This window comes from Danio rerio, chromosome 7 (assembly GCF_052040795.2).
Source record: "Danio rerio strain M-AB ecotype USA chromosome 7, GRCz13ab, whole genome shotgun sequence".
In the NCBI taxonomy this organism is placed as follows: Eukaryota; Metazoa; Chordata; class Actinopteri; order Cypriniformes; family Danionidae; genus Danio; species Danio rerio.
In genome coordinates, this window is record NC_141027.1 from 74,295,597 (window position 1) to 74,316,701 (window position 21,105).

The window sequence follows — 21,105 nt, forward strand, 5'->3', positions numbered from 1 at the left end:
AAAAAATTAACTGAAGATTTAAATATTATACATCGGACTTTTCACCAGAACTGAATGTTTTGGAAGAGAATACTGAAATGTGAATATAAAGAATTCAATTTAGGTATGAAAATATGTGTGAAATAGTTTCAGTTGAAAAAATGCACAGCTTTAATAAACAGCTGTGTTAAATTTCAGGACCTAATAATGCAAACCCTGACAACTCAAGTCATTAAAATGAAAGAACTTGTTAATTCAATGCATGTTTTTATTTCAGTTAGTGCTGTTCAACAAGCTTTCATTTCAAATACTTTTGACATTAATTTACTTCCATATTTTTAAATGAACATAAACTATCCCTAAAGTGGTTTCAAACGAAGGTTGGAGATCGTTAGCCATTGACTTCCATAGTAGGAAAAACAAAGACTATGGTTCTTAATTTCCAATTTATATATTTACATATATACATACATATCAATATGTATATATATATATATATATATATATATATATATATATATATATATAGATATATAAATCGTCACCTTGGAATAATAAGGTTGTAAAATGAATGACTGAATGATTTAAACAGTATGTGTGTCACATTTGTTTTTTAAATAAAAAATCTTAAAATGTAAACAACATATACATATAAGCGGCAACGCGGTGGCACAGTAGGAAGTGTTGTCGCCTTACAGCAAGAAGGTCGCTGGTTCGAGCCTCAGTGTCACAATCTCCAGCGATCATAACTCCATAGATCGCTGGATTTCACTAACTATAACCATGGACTACAAATCCGCCATTTCTGGACTACATTTTCATACATGCACTCCGCTCACACTCACACATGCTTCCTCATCTAGACTGATTACACTCACACCACCTGAGGATTGTCATAGACTGATTGCACACACTATTTAAGCAACACACTCACTCATTCACTTGGCCGAGTCTAGTTTATCTGTAGATGACATTACAACGTGTTATTCCTTGTCTTGTTTCCCTGTGTTTTACCTAGTCTTGTATTCTTGTTCTCCCTGCCTGCCGCCTGCCTTCTAACCTCTTGCCTGTGTTTGACTACGATTCTGGGTTTGCCTTTATACATCTGTTTGCACCTGTGTTGACCATTGCTAGCCTGACTGCGATTAAACCTGCATTTGGATCCAAACCTCAGTTGTCTGTTTCTCTCCCCGTGGTTACACTCGGCTGGTTCAGTTGGCATCTGTGTAGAGTTTGCATGTTCTCTCCAAGTTCATGTGGGTTTCCTCCAGGTGCTCCGGTTTCTCCTATACAGTTTAAAGACAGGTGAATTGGGTAAAGTACACTGTCCGTAGTGTATGAGTGTAAATGAGTGTGTGGACGTTTACCACAGATGGGTTGCAGCTATATATATTACTTAATGTTTGTACTTTAATAAATTAATTGGGTCTCACTTTATTTTGATGGTCCCTTTAACACATTTTGTTGAATTTAGCATCAGTCTACTAATACTCAAATGACCTTTCAGTCAACAAAATGTGCAATAGGAACCATTAAAAAAAAGTCTTACCATTAATTGTGTATATATATACAAAAAAAAAGCATCTTATTAAACTTTCATTTTGCTTTTTTCTCCAAAAATTATAATTAAACAATGTTTAGCTCAGTGTGCTTTTGTACTAATGCTTTGGCTGCTTTAGGACTGTTGTGGTTAATAAAGAATGAAATTAAAACCATATGAGGATGTCGACAATCAGTGACCGATCATTGAACCATTGGCTCAGATAATTAGTTTGGAAGCAGATTAGTTTAGGAACAAAGCAGTGCAGCGTTGCTGTGAGATGCATAAATGTTCTGCTCTGGTGCTGTTCTGGAACTAGACTATTTAATATAGTTTAATTATAGTTTATAGTTTAAAAACAGTAATTTTTTTAAATGTAAGTGACTCAAATCAAATTTTTGTTGTATAAAACATCAATATCAACATCACAATTGTGAACATGCTTACTCATTTGGGAAAACAGCTTTCTTGCTTGTAAAATGTAAAATTACTTAAAAAAAAAAAAAAGTAGATACAGCGGGGAATAAGTACTGAACACATCATGTTTTTGTCCTGGGAATAATACTTCTAAACCAGATTTTGCTAAAAACCCAAACAGTACAAACATAAATATAAAACAAAACAAAACAAAAAAATCTGAAAGATTTGTTATGTGTGATAACAAAGTGAACAAACTACTGAAACATATTTAAACTTTATAAAAAAGGCTTTTTGGTGTTGGCAGCTTAGAGACGCCTCTCATATGGAGAATGAAGTCACATGCATTGCTCAATATGAGTTTTTCACAGACTTCAACAGAGTGTTTAAATCTTGATGGTTTTGTGGGTCTCGTCTATCAAACCTGATCTTTATTTTATATTTTATTGGGTTCAAGTCAGATGATTGGGTGGGCTATTCTACAGCTTGGTTTTCTTTCTCTGGAAGCATTTGAGAGTTCCTTGGCTGTGTTTTGGATCATTGTCTTGCTAAAATGTCCACCCTGGTTCATCTTCATCCTCCTGATATGTTGAACTGAAGCAGCTGATATTCATTTACATTGATGAAGGGCAGAGGGTTGGTGAAGAACTACTAAGAGATTTCAGCTGCTGTCTGGGCTTTCACTGCCTTTCTACTCCTCCCTTTCTTCATGTGTTCAATCCTTTTTCCCTGGGTCATTTCATTTTATTACACATAACTTCATTTGTAAACTAATTAGATTTGTTTAATTTGCATATATGAATTTCTTTGGTTGTTACCAACATCCGGGGAACATTTCAAGTCATCGACACTTTTAGAAATATGCTTTCTGAGAAAAATGGTGACGTGTTTAATACTTATTTTCCCCACTGTATATAATATAATAACTAGACTTTTATATCTTTATTATTAATCATAGATCCATTGAAACTGTATTCTAATAGACTTCATTGTGCATTAAATGCTATGAGTGACATACAGTACTGTACTCGAAAATGTCAGCTCCCATATTGGTAAAACAATCATGTTAAGATATTAATTATGTAATATATTAACGTAGAAAGCGATTAGCACACAGCCCCAATTAAAGATCATTGAATTAATTATCATGTAATTATCTTATATGTAAATGTAACTCAAAATGTCATTTATTAAAAGTGCTAGTGTTCTGAGAACAAGCGTGTTTTTTCGACATGTGTTTGAATATGACTCTGGTCATTTTCCAGCCCCATTTGCCCTTTTCTCCCAAGTGTTCCTGTCTACACTCAAACAGTCCCCTGGCATTAAAAATACTGCAAATGCCAAAAACTGCTCTGAATAGCAAAATGTCACAAAACTGTGGGGTTGGAATAAATTGCTAAATTCAGCTGAAGCTAGGGCAGAGTGGTTAGCATACACCATGTACAAGCTCTGATACATACATTGACAACTCTTGATCCCTCTTTCTCCAGCCAAGGAACAATAGAAATATGTCCCTCAGCCTACATAAAATAAAAGTAAAAGATGTAACACTTTATTTTGATGGTCTGTTTGAGTATTAGAAGACTGTCTTCTTAATATCTGTTGATACTGCTCCTTCAACAGATTTAACTGACTATAAGAAACTTTGCAAGTACACGTGAACTTACGATATCCCTAACCACAACCTAAGTCTACTTTTAATCTAATGAGAATTAGACGGCATGTAGATGCAATGTAACTTAAATTCAACAAACGGACCATCAACATAAAGTGTGACCATAAAGTTTGTTGCTAATGGTACTTTTGTTGCAGGTTTCAAATGATAAATTCGTTATAGGGCACATCGAATCTGAAATATGTTGCTTACGTTATGTTTTTGAAACATGTCCTTCATGTATATGCCCACAAGAAGGTGAGGCTTGCAGCTAAACCAGCAAACAACTGACCTAAACCCTTTCCTAAACCCAACCAATAGTGTTTTCAAAAGAAAATGCAAGAGAAAACCCTACAGTTTTACCTTGATTTTATATTACTTTTATTTCTTTTGTGAATGTGTCCTTCACCAGACTCAATCCTGAAGGCTCTGCATCATAAACACTAAAAAGTGAGCTACCGGGCAAACTCACCATGCCCAAAAAAATTTCATATAGAATTTGATAAATGAGGCGAACATGTTTGACTATAAATCATATTTTTGGTATTTATTTGCAAAGAACGGCATGAAAATAATCCTTTATTCGTCGATAATATACACCTGTAATTATCCTTAGTGTGGAAAGCAACAAAAGTTGTTGACATCTTAATGCCCCGTAGCGTTCATGCACCGGCTCATTGTGGATACGTACCCCTGTCTATATTTCTGGATACTGCAAAATATGTACCCAGAGGTACGCATGGCTCCATTTCGTCTGTAAAACGAATGCTACGGGTTGGTTTGACGCCGCCAACGGCTTTTATTCCTTTTTGTGCTACCGTCGACCACGTACCTCCATAATTAATGGATGCAGAGTGAAGTTAATGCAAGGACAGTGGTCGAGTTGGGGGAAGAATGGTTCCAGAAACTAGATTAAAAAATATATAAATAACTAAATAAACAACAGGCTAGGGCTGCACGATGGCGAAGTGGGTAGCACGTTCGCCTCACAGCAAGAAGTTTGCTGGTTCGAGCCTCGGCTGGGTCAATTGGCATTTTTGTGTGGAGTTCGCATTTTCTCCCCGTGTTAGTGTGGGTTTCCTCCAGGTGCTCTGGTTTCCCCCACAAGTCCAAAGACATGTGGTATAGGTGAATTGGGTAGGCTAAATTGTCCATAGTGTATGTGTGTGAATAAGTGTGTGTGTATGTTTCCCAGTGATTGGGTTGCAGCTGGAAAGGCATTCACTGAGTAAAACATTTGATGGATAAGTTGGCAGTTCATTCCGCTGTGGCAACCTCAGATTAATAAAGGACCTAAGCCGAAAAGAAAATGAACGACATGAATGACAACAGACTAAAAACGTGGTGAAATCTTATGGCCACGTCGGCTTTTCTAGATCGCTTTTGAAAACACTATTGGTTGGGTTTAGGCAGGGGGTGGGTGAGTCAGTCTGTCAGTCAGGTTGGCCTGGTTGTCTAAAGTGTGATTCACATGAGAAGAGTACACTCGAGAGAAATTTGAGATTATCAAAAAGGGTATTCTTTAATTGGCGGTTCATTCCGCTGTGACGACCTCTGATGAATAAAGGGACTAAGCCTAAGGAAAATGAATGAATGAATGAATGATAAATTGGCCATAGTGTGTGTGTGTGTGTGTGTGTGTGTGTGTGTGTGTGTGTGTGTGTGTGCGTTTGTGTGAACGAGAGTTTTTGGGTTTTTCCCTGTATTGGATTGCGTCTAGAAGGGCATTTACTGTGTTAAACATATGCTGAAAAAATTGGCGGTTCATTCCGCTTTGGTGACCCCTAATAAATATGGGACTAAGCTGAAGGAAAATGAATGAATGAATGAATAAATGCATAAATGAATGCATAAAAAATGTGTTTAGATGCAGCACTAAGTGATAAGCAAAATACATATTTTGTGACTGTGACAGACAAAAGGAAAAAAAGGAAAAAAAAAAAAGATCTACATTCTAGCCAATATATGTGGGCTTAGAGTAACGGGGGAGTGTTTGAAGTTTCAGCTCAGCAGATCTTTCACAGTGACCTTGGAGAAAGTCAGCCCATCTGAGGGAGAAAGGCGATATTAGTAATAATAGAGAAATTAATAAGATGGCAGGGCAGCCTGAGGGCTGGGCAGAGGAGTCTTTTGGGTGGGAGGGGGATGTGAGGAGGAACCCTAAGAAAGGGAATCGGGGGAGAAGGAGGGGTTTGGGACATTGTAAGTGCATGATTTCCTCGGCAGCGGTGCGACAGCCTGCATCGCCACACGTCAAGGAGGAGCAAATCAAAGCCAGCGCTTTTGATGAATATAAAACAGAGAGTCCTGCTGAGAAGCACTCTCGCTCTAATCACAGAGCCGCGGCCACCGAGCGGCCCCTGCCGCAATCCCCCCACCGCCGCCACCCTGCACCAAATTAAAGAAGGGGGGGGGGGGGGTGCAAGGAGAAGAGGACGGACAACACAGACAATTGTGACAAAGGCTTGCAGTAGAATAGCTGTAAACATCCTGCTCCTCAAGAAGTCTGAAGCTTTATGTCGAGCTGAAGGGATATGCGAGGCCCAGTTGGGGGGCTGCAACACCGTGAACAGCTTTTTTGCCCACATCATTTAACAGAACCCCCTCCCCACCAAAGTTTATTCATATGACAATGAAACATGGACTTGACAAAAGCTGCTGTGATGCATAGAACTGCTTATGATGCGACACAAAGACTCTAACACATCTGTTACATTTCCTGAGCTGTGAAAATGACAGGGTCTGTGTTAGCATGGTGTTTATACAGTAAGTGCCCAATTCATGATCCTTTGGAAACATAAATTGGATGGTTCACTCAAAAAAGAAACATATTGTGGGCCATACTATGCTAAATATGTATTCGATTGGAATCTAATATAAATAAGTGGAGTTTATTTGTAAACAAATTTCGAGAGGATCACGTGCTTATGATTGTTTGCAGCTGTTCCAACTTTAGCTAATGACTGATTATCCTATCAGACGATCCTTAACTCACTATAAATAACCAGACTTTTCGCATCTCAATATCTTCGTCTCGAAGAAACCCCCCCGCCCACCCAACCCTACTTTCCCTCCTTTCAAACGGGCGTCACAGTGGCCAGCGATTAGCTCTGTTGCCTCACAGCAAGAATGCTTTTCCCCGGGTCCTCCGGTTTCCTCCCACAGTTCCCACAGTTGTTGGGGGCAAACAAAAGCAAGAAGAGAAACTTTACAGAATGTGAATTGGAGGTGCTCCTATCGGTAGTAGACCGGAGAAAAACTGTGTTATTTGCAAGTTTGTCCTCCGGAATTAATAACAAAAGTGTGGGAGAGTTTAGCTGACGCAGGGGGTCTGAACATCGCAGTGTGAACAAATTAAAAAAGAAATGGTCCGATGTAAAGATACAAGTTAAGAGGAGAACAGCGGTGCACAGAACAGGCGGAGGAACAGAGGGATGCTGAACTAACACTCTCTGAGGAGAGAGTTGCCTCAATTGTGGGTGACACTTTACTGTCTGGAGTAGTATCCGTGTCTGTGGGAGACATAAATGTATTAGAGGATCATTTTGTTAGGGTGTTAAAGCAGCACCCCTCAACTCTTATCAAGGCAGCGCCACCGGCATTTCAGCTGCCCAATTGCCTGCTCTACAACTGACCAAATGCGTGAATGGGGATCATTGTATCTGCACTCTTGGTCAGTTTGTGGGTGTAAATGCATCACTCAACAAGAACCCACCCATCGCGCACCCTGCCACCTTGGAGCCTCATCGCTGTCTCTCTTTCCAAATCTGGACCCAACTCAGCACAGAGCTCCAAGAGGATAGCTCTTGGAAATCTGAAACGGCTAATAAGCCAGTCATTATCGTGCCCCAAAAAAATACTGTGATCCCTAAAAAATGCGTTCCCTTCGGATTCAACCATTGACAATGTCCTCTAATAAGGGTTGGATAATAAGGGACTAAGGGTTGTATAAATTTGCAAATGCTTTTATATGTTCTAAATCACATAATTGGTAAAAAAAAAAATTGTTTCAATTAACCCATTTTATCAATTATAAACGAATAGCAACGTTTTTTACTCGTGTTGGTGCGATACTTTGTAGTGTGCAATTTAACAAAATTGCCTCTAGAAGTCACCAATGGAAATAAAACAAACACACACAAGAAATACATGTACGCCAGGCATGAAGTTGGCACAGACCAACGCACATTCTCACATTAATTTCATCGTTAGTAAATCCAAAGTGAGCGTGAAACCTGGCGTATGCAAAGTTTCTGTGCATACAAAGCAGTGATAAATGAGGCCCCAGGAGTCTATTGGACTTTGCCTTGGCAACATCCCAATTTGGTTTCTTACAAAGACTGACTTCATGATAATACGATTTTATCTGCCACGTTTGTGAACTTAAAAGGAAAACTTTTTAAAACAAAACTGCTGTGATTAAATGTAAAGTATTATCATGAATATTATTATGGGCCAGTCCAGGTGGGCCCCATGCGGGTTATCCCAGGTAAAAAATAAAGATAAATAAAACGACAATGTTTAAATTAAAATGTGATTTTAAAAGTTCATTAAAAACGTCAAGTATGGGGAGGAAAATAACATCAAATAATAGAATACATAACAAACATTAGAAAAAAAGTTGAATATTTCTCCGCGTACCACTTGAAGGAAGCCTACGTATTACTTGTGGTACATGTACCACAGTTTGAGAACCACTGATTTATGATAATACTTTACATTTAAGTACAGCAGTTTTCTTTTAACTTTTTAAGAACAGTGCCATTTTAAATGAACTTTTAAAATCACACTTTAATTTAAACGTTGACATTTTATTTATATTTTTTTTTTACCTGTGAGTAATTGTTCAATCTATTTTTTATGTTTAAAGTGGGTGACAATAATATTCATAATAAGACGAATTAATCTGCCACTTTGTGAACTGTGCAGATCTTTAGCCGCTTAATTAGGCCTACTATTTCAATACCAGTCATTATGATGGTACTTGTGAAGACGATTTTTTCTGTGGTGGCACTTGGTGAAAAAAGTTTGAGAACCACTGTTGTAGCCTATTGCACGTTTTCTGATGCTTCAGTTCGAATCTGAATCACTTAACTTTCATTTCCTGTCAATATGACTTAGTAGCTACAACAACTAAAAAACAACGACTCACAAAGTAAAAATTTTTTAATTACTTTGGATTCTTACCTGATAAGACTGAAAAAATAGCAACAGGAAATGTTGAAAACAATTTAGACCACCTCATATAGCCTAATTTTCTTGGAATAATGCTTTTTTGTAACTAATTTCAAATCGTATAATTTGTATCTTTATTTAATATGTTTTTTGCTCGTCAGTTTTCTACAAAATAAACAAAAGGAACGAACACATTTTAGGTGAAGTGACGTGCAAATAACACTTTTTTTAATAATAAGGGAATTATGAATTCAATTCAAGTTGGCCTATCATAACAAATAAAATATAGTATTTCTCACAAATTTCTTTATTTCACAGATTTGAGTTATAAATTACAGTAATGCAATACTACTTGGTATCACGATACTTCAGCTGGTATAGTATCGCAACATAAGTTAATGATAACAACCATAACTACTACTAGTATGACTATTCCAAAAATAACAACTAATGATAAAAAGAAGAAGAAGAAGAAGAAAATGTAAAAACAGATTTCTTATTTATTTTCATGTTATAAATATATGTTGATTTCTATAATAAATATGAAGGCTTTGTATTCTTTTGTTCGTTTAGGTTCTTCAGTTTCCCTAGCAGTCCAAAGACATGCACTATAGCGCTAAACTTGCCATAGTGTGTGAATGCAAGAGTATAGGTGTTTCCCGGTGTTGGGTTGCAGCTAGAAGGGCATCCACTGCGCAAAACATGCCTGAATAGTTGGCAGTTCGATCCGCTGTGGCGACCCCTGAATAATAAAGGGACAAAAGAAAAGAAAATGAATGAACGTATTCTTTTGTGATCTAAATGTAGCCTCTAAACTGGAGAAGCTCTGGTGAAAACCTGCAAAACAGACGTGAACATTTTGGAAAGCATTTGAGGGTTGTTTAGGGGTCTACCACCGCACCATTATCTGGGGATGTAATTTGCCCTACACTTTAAAAGACGGGGTCAAAGGCACAACAGCTCTTCAACTGGTGAGTGTGCACGCGTCTCAGGGCAAGCATGCCTGTTAGCTTGTCTCCCTCTTCAGCTTCACCTTTCGGAGAGTGGTTCAGAGAGTGTCGCACAACAAGTCCAGGGCCACTTCACTCCAATCTTGACTCTTCATCTCTGGATTGACCTTTGTACAGAGCCCTGCTAGCATTAGCGAGCTCCAGACCCGAGACTAAGCCGCGGGTCTGCCGTTGCAGCCCTCCAAGGCACTGCCCTCACGCAACTCCCCGGGCAGCACTTGTCTCAGAATTGGGAGGCTGCTCCCACCCAGGCCCTGAAAGTGACACATGCGTGGTTGTCACCAGCATGTCACCTCCTGCGCACTGAAGTATGAGGCAATTTCCTGCGAGCGGCGTGTAGCTGAGGGAGGGGGAGCGGCCGCACCCCTGCTCCACTTGTTCTCTTTGATACTGTCAGCCAAGAGTAATGGCTTTCTGTTGCAGCTGCTACTACCAAACTAATGTTGTGTGACTTTGGCTCTCCTTTGCAATGCGTTTCCGCTACGCTGAGGCAAGAATGATGGGGAGGAGAGAGGGGAAGAGCAAAGCAGGGAGATGGAAGACAAGGGGAAGGATCCTGACAGGCCCGGGGGCAGCTGGGAAATACCCAAAGACCGGGCAGTAAGAGCAAGCGCTTTGACACTGATAACCTTCACTTTCGACTTGCCTTGCCCATCGGCACTACAGGAACAAAGCTGCAAGCTTTACATACTGCCAACATTTCCATTAATATAGGAGCTCATTCAATATCCTTCAGCTTAGTCCCTGATTTATTACAGCAGAATGAACCGCCAACTGCTCTGGTATATGTATTATGCAACGGATGTCCTTCCGGTTGCGACCCAGCAATGGGAAATACCCATACACTCTCTCATTCACACACCCATTAATTTACTATGGTTTTATCCTATTCATCTATGCCCACTATTCCTATACCCCATGTCATTGGACTGTGGGGGAAACCCATCTGAACATGAGGAAAACATGCAAATTCCACTCAGAAATGCCAACTGGCCCAGCCGGGATTCGAACCAGCAAACTTACTGCTGTAAGGAAAAGTGCTATCCACTGAGCCATTAATGTTTTTGCGCCATGTGCTTTGGACTTTGCACATAGAACGTTAAAATAGAGCCCTAAAACATTTAAGCCACCATAGAAAACCCACAATAACCATAGGGTTAGACACACGTAGACATCTAGTAGACCAAACAAAGACACAAGGGGAAAAAGAATCAAAATCAGAATCAGAACAGAATCTAAATGTATGTGGTAATTTGGTTGTCATGATTACCAGCGATCTAGCAGTTGCAGATCACTAACGAACAACAAATCCGCCATTATGGACTACAAGACCAAGTCATGCTCCGCACACACTCACAACCAGTTTCTGATCAGGACTGATTGCATGCACACAGCCGGAGGATTGTTACGAACTGACTACATGGACTTTTAAATACAGCGCACACACACGCACACTTCATTGCTGAGTCTTGTTTATCTGCCTTCCGTGTCTGATTTTTGCTTTACGTTACCTGCTGCCTGCCTTCTGACTACTTGCCTGCTATTTTGATTACGATTCTGGATTGACTGTTGCTTGCCTGACCTTCCCTGTTCAATAAACCTGCGTTTGGATACTTATTCCCTTTGTCCAGAGTCACTTCACGGTACATTATGTAAACAGGTGAAAAAAATAACCTATAAACAACCCTAGTAGCAAAGAATTCTGGCCCAGATTTGGCATAAAGCTGGCACAGCAGGCATTCAGCCGGCACTTCATACAGCATGTGGGCCAAACATGGCCCAGGTTTGGCAGAGGCGGCACCGTCTTTAAGGTGGCACACAAGATTTGGGCCAGATGAAAAACATAGTATTTGGCCCAGATTTTAAAATTTGATAAGTGGGCCATTTGAGTTTGGCCAGTCTTGACCCACATTTAAAATACACTAAAATCATTTTTGAGTAAAGAAAAAAAATTCTACCAATCAGGTCACTTTAAGAAAAAGTGTGCCCATAGTGTGCCTAAAGCGCATCACTCCATGGGTTTATCAATTTCATTGCAATCGTGACACACCAACCCAGTTCAGGCCCAGTTATGAGTTATTAACTTGGCTGAGACTTGGCCCAGATATGGTCAGTGTTTGTCCCTTGTCTGGAAGCCAGATTTGGTCCAGTCATGTACCGTAATTCACTGCGGCATGTGGGCCAAGCAAAACCTGATTGTGTGGGCCAGAGCTGTGCCAGAGAAATGTTGCTATGTGGGAAGAGGAAGAAACTGGGTTGTGGGGAGAGGAACCACTAAAGTCCAAACCAAACCTGACTTTTACTGATGTAATAAATGTTTTTAATTAGTTAGCACAAACAATGGCCAATACATTTAAGGCATTTATTAAATATAATTAAAGTACATTTAAGATTAAAAATGATCATCATTTCATATTATTTTCTGAAAATTTAAAAATCACATTAAATTAAAATTATTTAAATTTGATCCATTTGAACTACCTTTTTTCTGAGGCCTCGTTTACACTAATGTGTTTTAGTTTTAAAATGCATAAGTTTTGCTGCGGTTACGCCATCCGTCCACACTATGCCGGAGTTTTCGAGCGGTGAAAACGGAGCATTTTGGAAACGCTGGTGAGCCCATTTTCATTCTGAAACGCTGCTGCTCCGTCTCAGTGTGGATGGGGGAAAACGGAGACATAAGAAAACGGAGGCGGGGCTGCTGAGATTCGCTAACTGATTGGGGCTTTTGTGTCATTGCATATCCTTCCCTTATTCGTCAAGCCACATGACTATAGTCACATGACTATAATGGCTTTAACGCTACCGGAAGACAGCAGACAAGTCTTTACTGTAAACAACAACATGGACACAGAAATGGGAGCGTTGTTTGCACTATTGTCTGTTTTAGGCGCCATTGTGCCGTTATTCATTTGTTACGTTTAGCAACAACTTGACCTCGTTTTCTGTCCACAAAAATACCTCTCTTGCTTTCTTTGCCATCGTGTTAATTGTTGAACCGGCGTTTGATGACTAACAAATGCCGAGCGAGACACATGCATCCTGTTTATACTAGAATGCGCATGCCCAGAGTGCACAAATGGTCACGTGATATACGTTTTTGGTGGCATAGTGTGGACAGGGAAATTCATAAACAGGGATACGTTCAGAAACGCTAGGTGAAATGCTAGTGTGGATGCAGATTGTTTTTGATCTAAAATGCTGCTTTAAAACTAAAACGCACTAGTGTAAACAATGACTTCTATATTCAGACCTGTAGTAGGCATTACTCTACAGTACATTCACACACTAATAGAATTTGGCATTGTTGTTGTGATGCAGTAAGTTTGGTTATACACATGCAGTAATCAGATCTGATTTACAGTGTCTCCGGAATTCTTGGTGAACTATTCCTCTAACATGTGTGCCAGATGACCTTTCACCTCTGCCAAACAAATCCAGAGACCACTTTATTCCGCGATGAACAGAAAGAGACACTCTCAGGCTTTTAAACAGCCAAATCAATCACCTACAATGTTTCAAACCACCTTAAGACCCTTGATATTTGATTTTACTTGAGGGTCACAAACCTCAGAGAAAGAAAAAAAAAGCCTCTCTCCTCTAGACGTCACCTAATAACATGAAATGACATGCATAATTACATCCTGAATCACTGCATCCAACCATACCAAACCCAATAACCCACTCAGAAAATCACTTTATTTCCTTTAAAACAATTTCCGTGTTAGACAAAAACAAAAAGAACTTCATCACTGTCAATCAATTCGCTCCACGGCTGACCTCTTTCCCATTTCTCTGTCAGGGATTTAATTGCCATCTAATCCGATCCAGAAATTATAAGATAATTACACCGAATTAGTGTCTGATTAAAATTGCACAATATTACAATTCATTAGAGCTAACCGACTCTCAGTGTCTCTGGGCCTTCAGCCAGATGCTGAAGATGTCAGTAGACCCCAGATGGGGGATACGCTAGTGGGACACTGGCTCTATTCAGCTTCATCAAAACTCTCAGATCCTCCAATCGCTCAGTAGGGATGTGGGTTTCATATCTGTGCGCCTGAGACCTAGACTGATGAAGCACTCTAGTCTCTGTATCGTAATGAATAGTTCTGAGTGTTCAAGTTCCCAAATGAACAAATCCAATATTGTTTTATATTGAATATCATTGCACAATGAGTTGGCACAAGAGCACATAGGAGCTCGGGTTCACATGCTGTACATTCTCAATCAAGATTGTAATGAATAAGTGATAAACGTACTAATACACTAAGGTGCAACTATATTAGGTACACCTGTCCAACTGCTCATAAACGCAAATTTCTGATCAGCCAATCACATGGCAACAACTTAATGCGTTTAGGCATGTAGACATGGTCAAGATGACATGCATTGTATAAACCGAGCATCAGAATGGGAAAGAAAAGTGATTTAAGTGACATAGCATGGTTGTTGGTGCCAGACGGGATGGTCTGAGTTATTTCAGAAAATGCTGATCTACAGGGACTTTCATGCACAACCATATTTAGGGTTTACAAAGAATGGTCTGAAAAAGAGAAAATATCCCATGAGTGGCAGTTCTGTGTGTGAAAATGAAAATGCCTTGTTGATGCCAGAGTTCAGAGGAGAATGGCCAGACTGGTTCAAGCTGATAGAAAGGCAACAGTAACTCAAATAAGCACTCATTACAACTGAGGTATGCTGAAGAGCATCTCTGAATGCACAACATGTCCAACCTTGAGGCGAATGGGCTACAGCAGCAGAAGACCACACCGGGTGCCACTCCTGTCAGCTAAGAACAGGAAACTGAGGCTCACCAAAATTGGACAATGGACGATTGGAAAAATGTTGTCTGGTCTGATTTCAACATTCGGATGGTAGGGTCACTGTACTTAAAAGGCCTCCACAGTCACCAGGTCTCAATCCAATAGAGCACCTTTTGGGATGTGGTGGAACGAGAGATTTGCATCATAGAGGTAATCTGTAGACTGCGTGATGCTATCATGTCAATATTGACCAAAACCTCTGGGGAATATTTCCAGTATCTTGCTGAATCTATGCCATGAAGGATTAAGGCAGTTCTGAAAGCAAAAGGGGATCTATCCCGATACTAGTAAGGTTTACCTAATAAAGTGGCCGGAAAGTGTATATCAACACTTACCTGAAGCACAATAAACCAAATGGACAGAAAAAATGAAACAAAAGATAGCCTAAGATGCCCTTTCAAGTTGTAAAGAAATCTGTGTTTTTAAATCTAATGCAGAAAGTAGAAGTCAATGATTTATTTAAATTATTTATGTTACATGTTTACTACTCTAAAATATTTTAATGTTTCTGAAAATAAAATATATTGTGTTTAAAAGGGAAGAAAAGTCATTTTTTACTTTTTAATTAAAAACGAACAAATTTAATATAGAGTGATACCACAATATTTTTATCCAAGGTTATCATATTGTCAGAATCTTATATCGACACATTCTAGCCAATTTTAAGGCATTTATATTAGCAACATAATACAACAATCTAACCAACAGTTGTTTGACAGATTTCCTGCTTCAAACATGTTATTGTGTGGCCGCTACTCTAAAAGTCAAACCTCGATGTGTTAGCCTTGTGCAAAGATCTTGTTTTGAAACTATTTTTCCAAATATAAGTTGTTGTTTTTTTTTTTTTAAAGAAGGTCATTGTTTAATTCCACACTTTTAAAGGAAAGTGGTTTCTTGGAAACACAGCATAGCTAATAGACCAATCAAACTCTATCCTGGAGGTCCGGTGTCCTTTAGATTTTAGCTCCAACTTGCCTCAAAAAACCTGCAAGGATGTTTCTAGAAAGTCTAGTAAGAGCTTGATTAGCTAGCTGTGTCTGATTGGGTTGGAGCTAAAATCTGAAGAACACTACACCTCCAGGACCGAGATTGAGAAGTCCTGTCAGCCTGGGCTTATTGGAAATACATGCCAAATTGTTTTGCAAAACGTAAAATACATTGCTGTCTACATTTTTTTGTGAATCTGAAATGCATTATGCTTTGTGATTCAAGTCCTTAGACCAGTGATCCGCAACCCTTGAGTCGCAACTCACTACCAGGTTGTGAAAAATTAGTTACAAGGCCGCAGGAATGCTAAATTACTCTATATGCGACCCCATTTTATGGTAAGTTTCCCTTTTAAGAACCAATAACCATATCTGCTGGCAGCTAGCTCTCTGCAACTCACATGGTTGCCCACTAAAGCTAAGCAGGGCTGCGCCTGGTCAGTTCCGGGATGGGACCACATGGGAAAGCTAGGTTGCTGCCGGAGGTGGTGTTAGTGAGGCCAGCAGGGGGGGCTCAACCTGCGATTTGTGTGGGTCTTAATGCCCCAGTATAGTGAAGGGGACTCTATACTGCGCAGTAAGCGCTGTCTTTCGGATGAAACATTAAAACCGAGGTCCTGACTCTCTGTGGTTGCTAATACTCCCAGAATTTCCTTCAAAAAAAGAGTAGGGGTTTAAGTCTGGCATCCTGGACAAATTTGCCCACTGGCCTCTGTCCATCATGGCCTACTAATCATAACCGTATCATAATTGGCTTCGTATTTCTGTCTCCTCTCCATCAGCGGGTGTGTGGTGTGCTGTCTGGAGCAATATGGCTGCCTTTGCGTCATTCAGGTGGATGCTGCACACTGGTGGTAGATGAGGAGATTCCCCCCGATGTTTACGCATTAAGTGTCCAGAAAAGCGATTTTACAATGACTAGAATTCCTTTTTTTTTCTCGCACACCAGTGTCGTCATATGATATCTGTTTGTGTTGATTTGCAACATACAGAAAGCAATGGATGCCGCTAAAGAAAAATGTTTCAAAAGTTTTTCCTAATGTTGCTAGAGAAACAAGCGCAGTACTTATATTGATGGTGAGTTGTTTTAGTTTGTTTTTGCATGCATTTATGATATGAGTTTAATTCCAAGTTAATCCCCTACTATGTAAACATCATAAATGTGAAAAGAAACAAAAGTTGCTCGAGTCATACTGCCCTCTAGCTTTGATCTTACTTAGAAACTGCAAGCAAATGCAAGTTTCAGGAAATGTCTGTGGTTTTAGAAAAATGTAGGCTTGCTGTAGGTTTTTGGCATTGTTCTTAACATAATTTAAAGCATGGCCTGGGTGTCACAGTGGTGCAGTGGGTATCACAATCGCCTCACAGCAAGAAGGTCTCTAATTCGAGCCCCGGCTGGGTCAGTATAGGCATTTTTGTGTGGAGTTTGCATGTTCTGCCCGTGTTCACGTGGGTTTTCTCCAGGTGCTCCAAGTCCCTCACAGTCCAAAGACAACCGGTACAGGTGAATTGAATAAGCTAAATTGGCCGTACTGTATGTTTGTGAATGCAAGAGTGTATGGGTGTTTCCCAGTGTTGTGTTGTGGCTGGAAAGGCATCCGCTGCGCAAAACATATGCTGGATAATTTGGCAGTTTATTCCACTGTGGTGACCCCAGATTAATAAAGGACTTAAGTCGAAAAGAAAATGAATAACGCATGGTTTTACATTTAGCATTTAAAATGCTGGAAACTATTCAAACGTTAATTTTACCCCAACAACCTTTTTCATCTGTTGTAGGAGTCATAAGGTTAAGAGCAAGTGAGGTGTGAATATACACTTATAAACGTGTACTTACGACATTCTGCACGACACTGTTGTTCTCTGCTCTCTCAGCCAGCTCCAGTCTCAGCTGAGCAATAGTCTCTTCTGAACGCTGTTCCTGGACAGATGAGGGAAAAATTGGTCACACTTTACAATAAGGTTCATTAGTTAATGTTAATTAATGCATTTACTAACATGAACAAACAAAGAGCAATTAATTTACCACTGTATTTGTTCATGTTAGTTAACGTCAGTTAATGACATAGAGTTGTTTATTGCTTGTTCATGTTAACTCATGGTGCATTAAATAATGTTAACAAGCATGGACTTGGATGTTAATAATGCATTAGTAAATGTTCAATTATGATTAATAAATGTTGTACATGTGTTGTTCATGTTAGTAAATGCATTAACTAATGAACCATATTGTTAAGTGTTACAGAAAAAGCTACACTTAATAAGCTAGTTCTCCTAAAACACAAACAGAGAGCCATTTAATGATTATGAGTTTACACTAAATAGAAATGCAAGGTCTTAAAGGGGCTTAAGAAATGAAATGAAATAAAATGAAATTAAATTAAATTCCCAGAGATGGGTTGCGGCTGGAAGGGCATCCGCTGCGTAAAAACATGCTAGATAAGAAGGTGGTTCATTCCGCTGTGGCGACCCCGGATTAATAAAGGGACTAAGCCGACAAGAAAATGAATGAATGAATGATTAAATTAAATTAAATTAAATTAAATTAAATTAAATTAAATTAAATTAAATTAAATTAAATTAAATTAAATTAAATTAAATTAAATTAAATTAAATTAAATTAAATTACTGCAGTTTTTCCGGGGCCGGGTCGTACGGGTAGCAGTCTTAGGAGAGAACCCTAGACTTCCCTCTCCCCAGACACTTTCTCCAGCTCTTCCAGGGGGATCTCAAGGCATTCCCAGGCCAGCCGAGAGACATAGTTCCCCCAGTATGGCCTGGGTCTTCCCTGAGGCCTCCTCCCAGTGGGACATCCCTGGTACACCTCCCTAGGTAGGCGTCCAGGAGGCATCTGAAACAGATGACTGAGCCACCTCAGCTGACTTCTCTCGATGTGGAGAAGCAGCGGCTCTACTCTCCTCCCGGGTGTCAGAGCTCCTCACCCTATTCATAAGAGTGTGCCCTGCCACTCTTTGAAGGAAACTCATTTCGGCCGCTCGTATCCGAGATCTTGTCCTTTAGTTCATGACCCAAAGCTCATGACCATAGGTGAGAGTAGGAACGTAAATCGAGAGCTTTGCCTTTTGGCTCAGCTCCTTCTTTACCACAACGGAACGGTCCATCGACCACATTACTACTGCCGCTGCACCAATCCGCCTGTCAATCTCACGTTCCATCCTACCCTCACTCGCCAACAAAACCCAGAGATACTAATTTCCAGATAGGAAATTAATTTAATTTAATTTAAAGGAATTAATTTAATTTAATTTAATTTAATTTAATTTAATTTAATTTAATTTAATTTAATTTAATTTAATTTAATTTAATTTAATTTAATTTAATTTAATTTATTCTCCAGGTTGGAGGAAAGCTCTTACCCCAGAGTAAAAGTATCTCTGGGTTTTGTGCATTTAGTTTATTTGTGAACTGCTTGTAACAAAACCATGTAAAAGTTCCAATTCTGATCCTAAGCCGAAAAACAGATTTTTATGTTAAGGCTGCATCCAAAATTGCATACTATCTTACTATATAGGACTGGAAAGTATGTGTGCCAAGTATGCGTGTCTGAATTCACAGTATTCAAAAAACAGTAGGCAACACGTATACGGAGGAAATTCACGAACGAGATTCCGCCGAGATTCTGTAGTGCACATCCAATGGACGTTATGCTATCCCATGATGCCATACAAGATAATTCATGATAGGGAATAAAGCGACACAACTGATAGGTAGATCAGATGATAATCTGAATTCCATTAATACTATATAGAACATATTTTTTTAATGGTCAGGTAGTAAATTCAAATAGTAGTAGTGCCAACTCGAGTAGTCAAAGTAGACACAGCAACTATGTTTTTGCGATGCAAAAGCAATGCATGTTTTTGCTAGGATAGGATAATCAAAAGCATGTAATCTTTACAAGAGCTTCTTGCCCATTCTACGAAATTTGAAACACGTTTACCAAATAATACCAAATACAAATAAAAGTGCCTTCGTGTTTGGCAAAATAAGAGAAAATGTCAAATAAATTTGATCAAACAGTGACATTTTTCGGTGACGTCAAATAGCTGCGTATAGTGAGATGTTTGCACTTTAAATACATGTGAGTATGTTGGACACAGTTTAAAGTGTCTACGGAAGACGCAAAAATGTCAGTTTGCAGACAAGATAACCATCTGATGTATCTGTGGCAGACGTTCACTCCTTTTACACGCAGCTCTAATGTGTCTTCTAAACAAAGAGGCTGGAAGGGACCAAGGATGAAAACAACTAAAAGTGCACACTTTGAGGCTGTCAACAAACAATTTAGTCAGGCAGACTTCAAACCTCTGTGCTGCGCCGTGACTGTACTTGATCAACGATACATAAAATGATTACTTGGATGGAGGAAAAAGCAAAGCACATGAAATGTGATTCAGGCCGAGTTAGACTTTATACACAGATATTGCTTGTATGGATGATAAAGGAATTTAAACTTGTATTTGTAATTTGGTAAGACTTGATAATAAGCTTTCATTGTTAAAATGAGTGAGTTAACATCAACAAACAGTGAAAAATATCTGATTTCAACAACTATTAATTCATTCATCCATCCATTCATTTTCCTTCGGTTAAGTCTATTTTTTAGTCAAAGCAAAAACTTTATAGCATATATTTTACACAGCAAATGCACTTCCAGCCGCAAACCAGTATTGGAAAACACCCAAACACTCTCACATTCACACACACGCACACACGCACACACGCACACACACACACACACACACACACACACACACACACACACACACACACACACACACACACACACACACACACACATGGCCAATTTAGTTCATCCAATTCACCTACAGTGCATGTCTTTAGATTATGGGGGAAACAAGAGCACCCAGAGCACACTTTATACTGAAAATTATAGTTTGAGTAAATATTTACAGTTGAAGTCAGAATTATTAGTCCCCCTAAATTATTAGACCGCGTTAATTTTTTTCACCCATTTTCTGTTTAATGGAGAGATTTATTCAACACATTTTGAAACATAATAGTTTTAATAACTTATTTCTAAAAAACGGATTTATTTTATCTTCGCCATGATGACAGTAAATAATATTTGACTAGATATTTTTTCAAGACACTTCTATACAGCTTATAGTGACATTTAAAGGCTTAACTAGGTTAATTAGGCAGGTTAGGGTAATAAGGCAAGTTATTGTATAACGATGGTTGGTTTAGTAGACTATCAGAAAAAAATTGCCTAAAGAGGCAAATAACTGTCCTTAAAATGGTGTTAAACATTTTTTAAACTGCTTTTACTCTAGCCAAAATAAAACAAATTTCTGTGAAAATGTGCTTGCTCTATTAAACAACATTTGGAAAATATAAAAAAATAAATAAATAAAAGGGGGGCTTATAATTCTGACTTTAACTGTATAATTATTTCGAAAAGCTAGATAAAATAATAATGAAGCACCTTTTTATGCAAGCGTTTAAAAAATATCAAAATAAATGACAAAACAAA

The 21,105-nt window shown here is 38.9% G+C and overlaps 1 protein-coding gene across 16 annotated transcripts in view; it reads right to left on the reverse strand.

The window, feature by feature from the left end:
• The window catches only part of pmfbp1 (polyamine modulated factor 1 binding protein 1), a 326,759-nt gene that overhangs the window by 201,311 nt on the left and 104,343 nt on the right, over positions 1 to 21,105 (reverse strand). For 11 of the 16 annotated variants that reach the window (XR_015496469.1, XR_015496468.1, XR_015496471.1 and 8 more), the window contains one exon: positions 17,425 to 17,508. Coding sequence is in view for 7 of the 16 variants with exons in the window: in XM_087262201.1 (XP_087118327.1) it covers positions 17,425 to 17,508 (84 nt within the window). In the remaining 9 variants the exon portion in view is untranslated. Of the gene's footprint in view, positions 1 to 1,148; positions 1,266 to 17,424; positions 17,509 to 21,105 lie in introns of all 16 variants that reach the window. The other 5 variants (XM_087262215.1, XM_087262211.1, XM_087262213.1 and 2 more) reach the window with 1 other exon arrangement.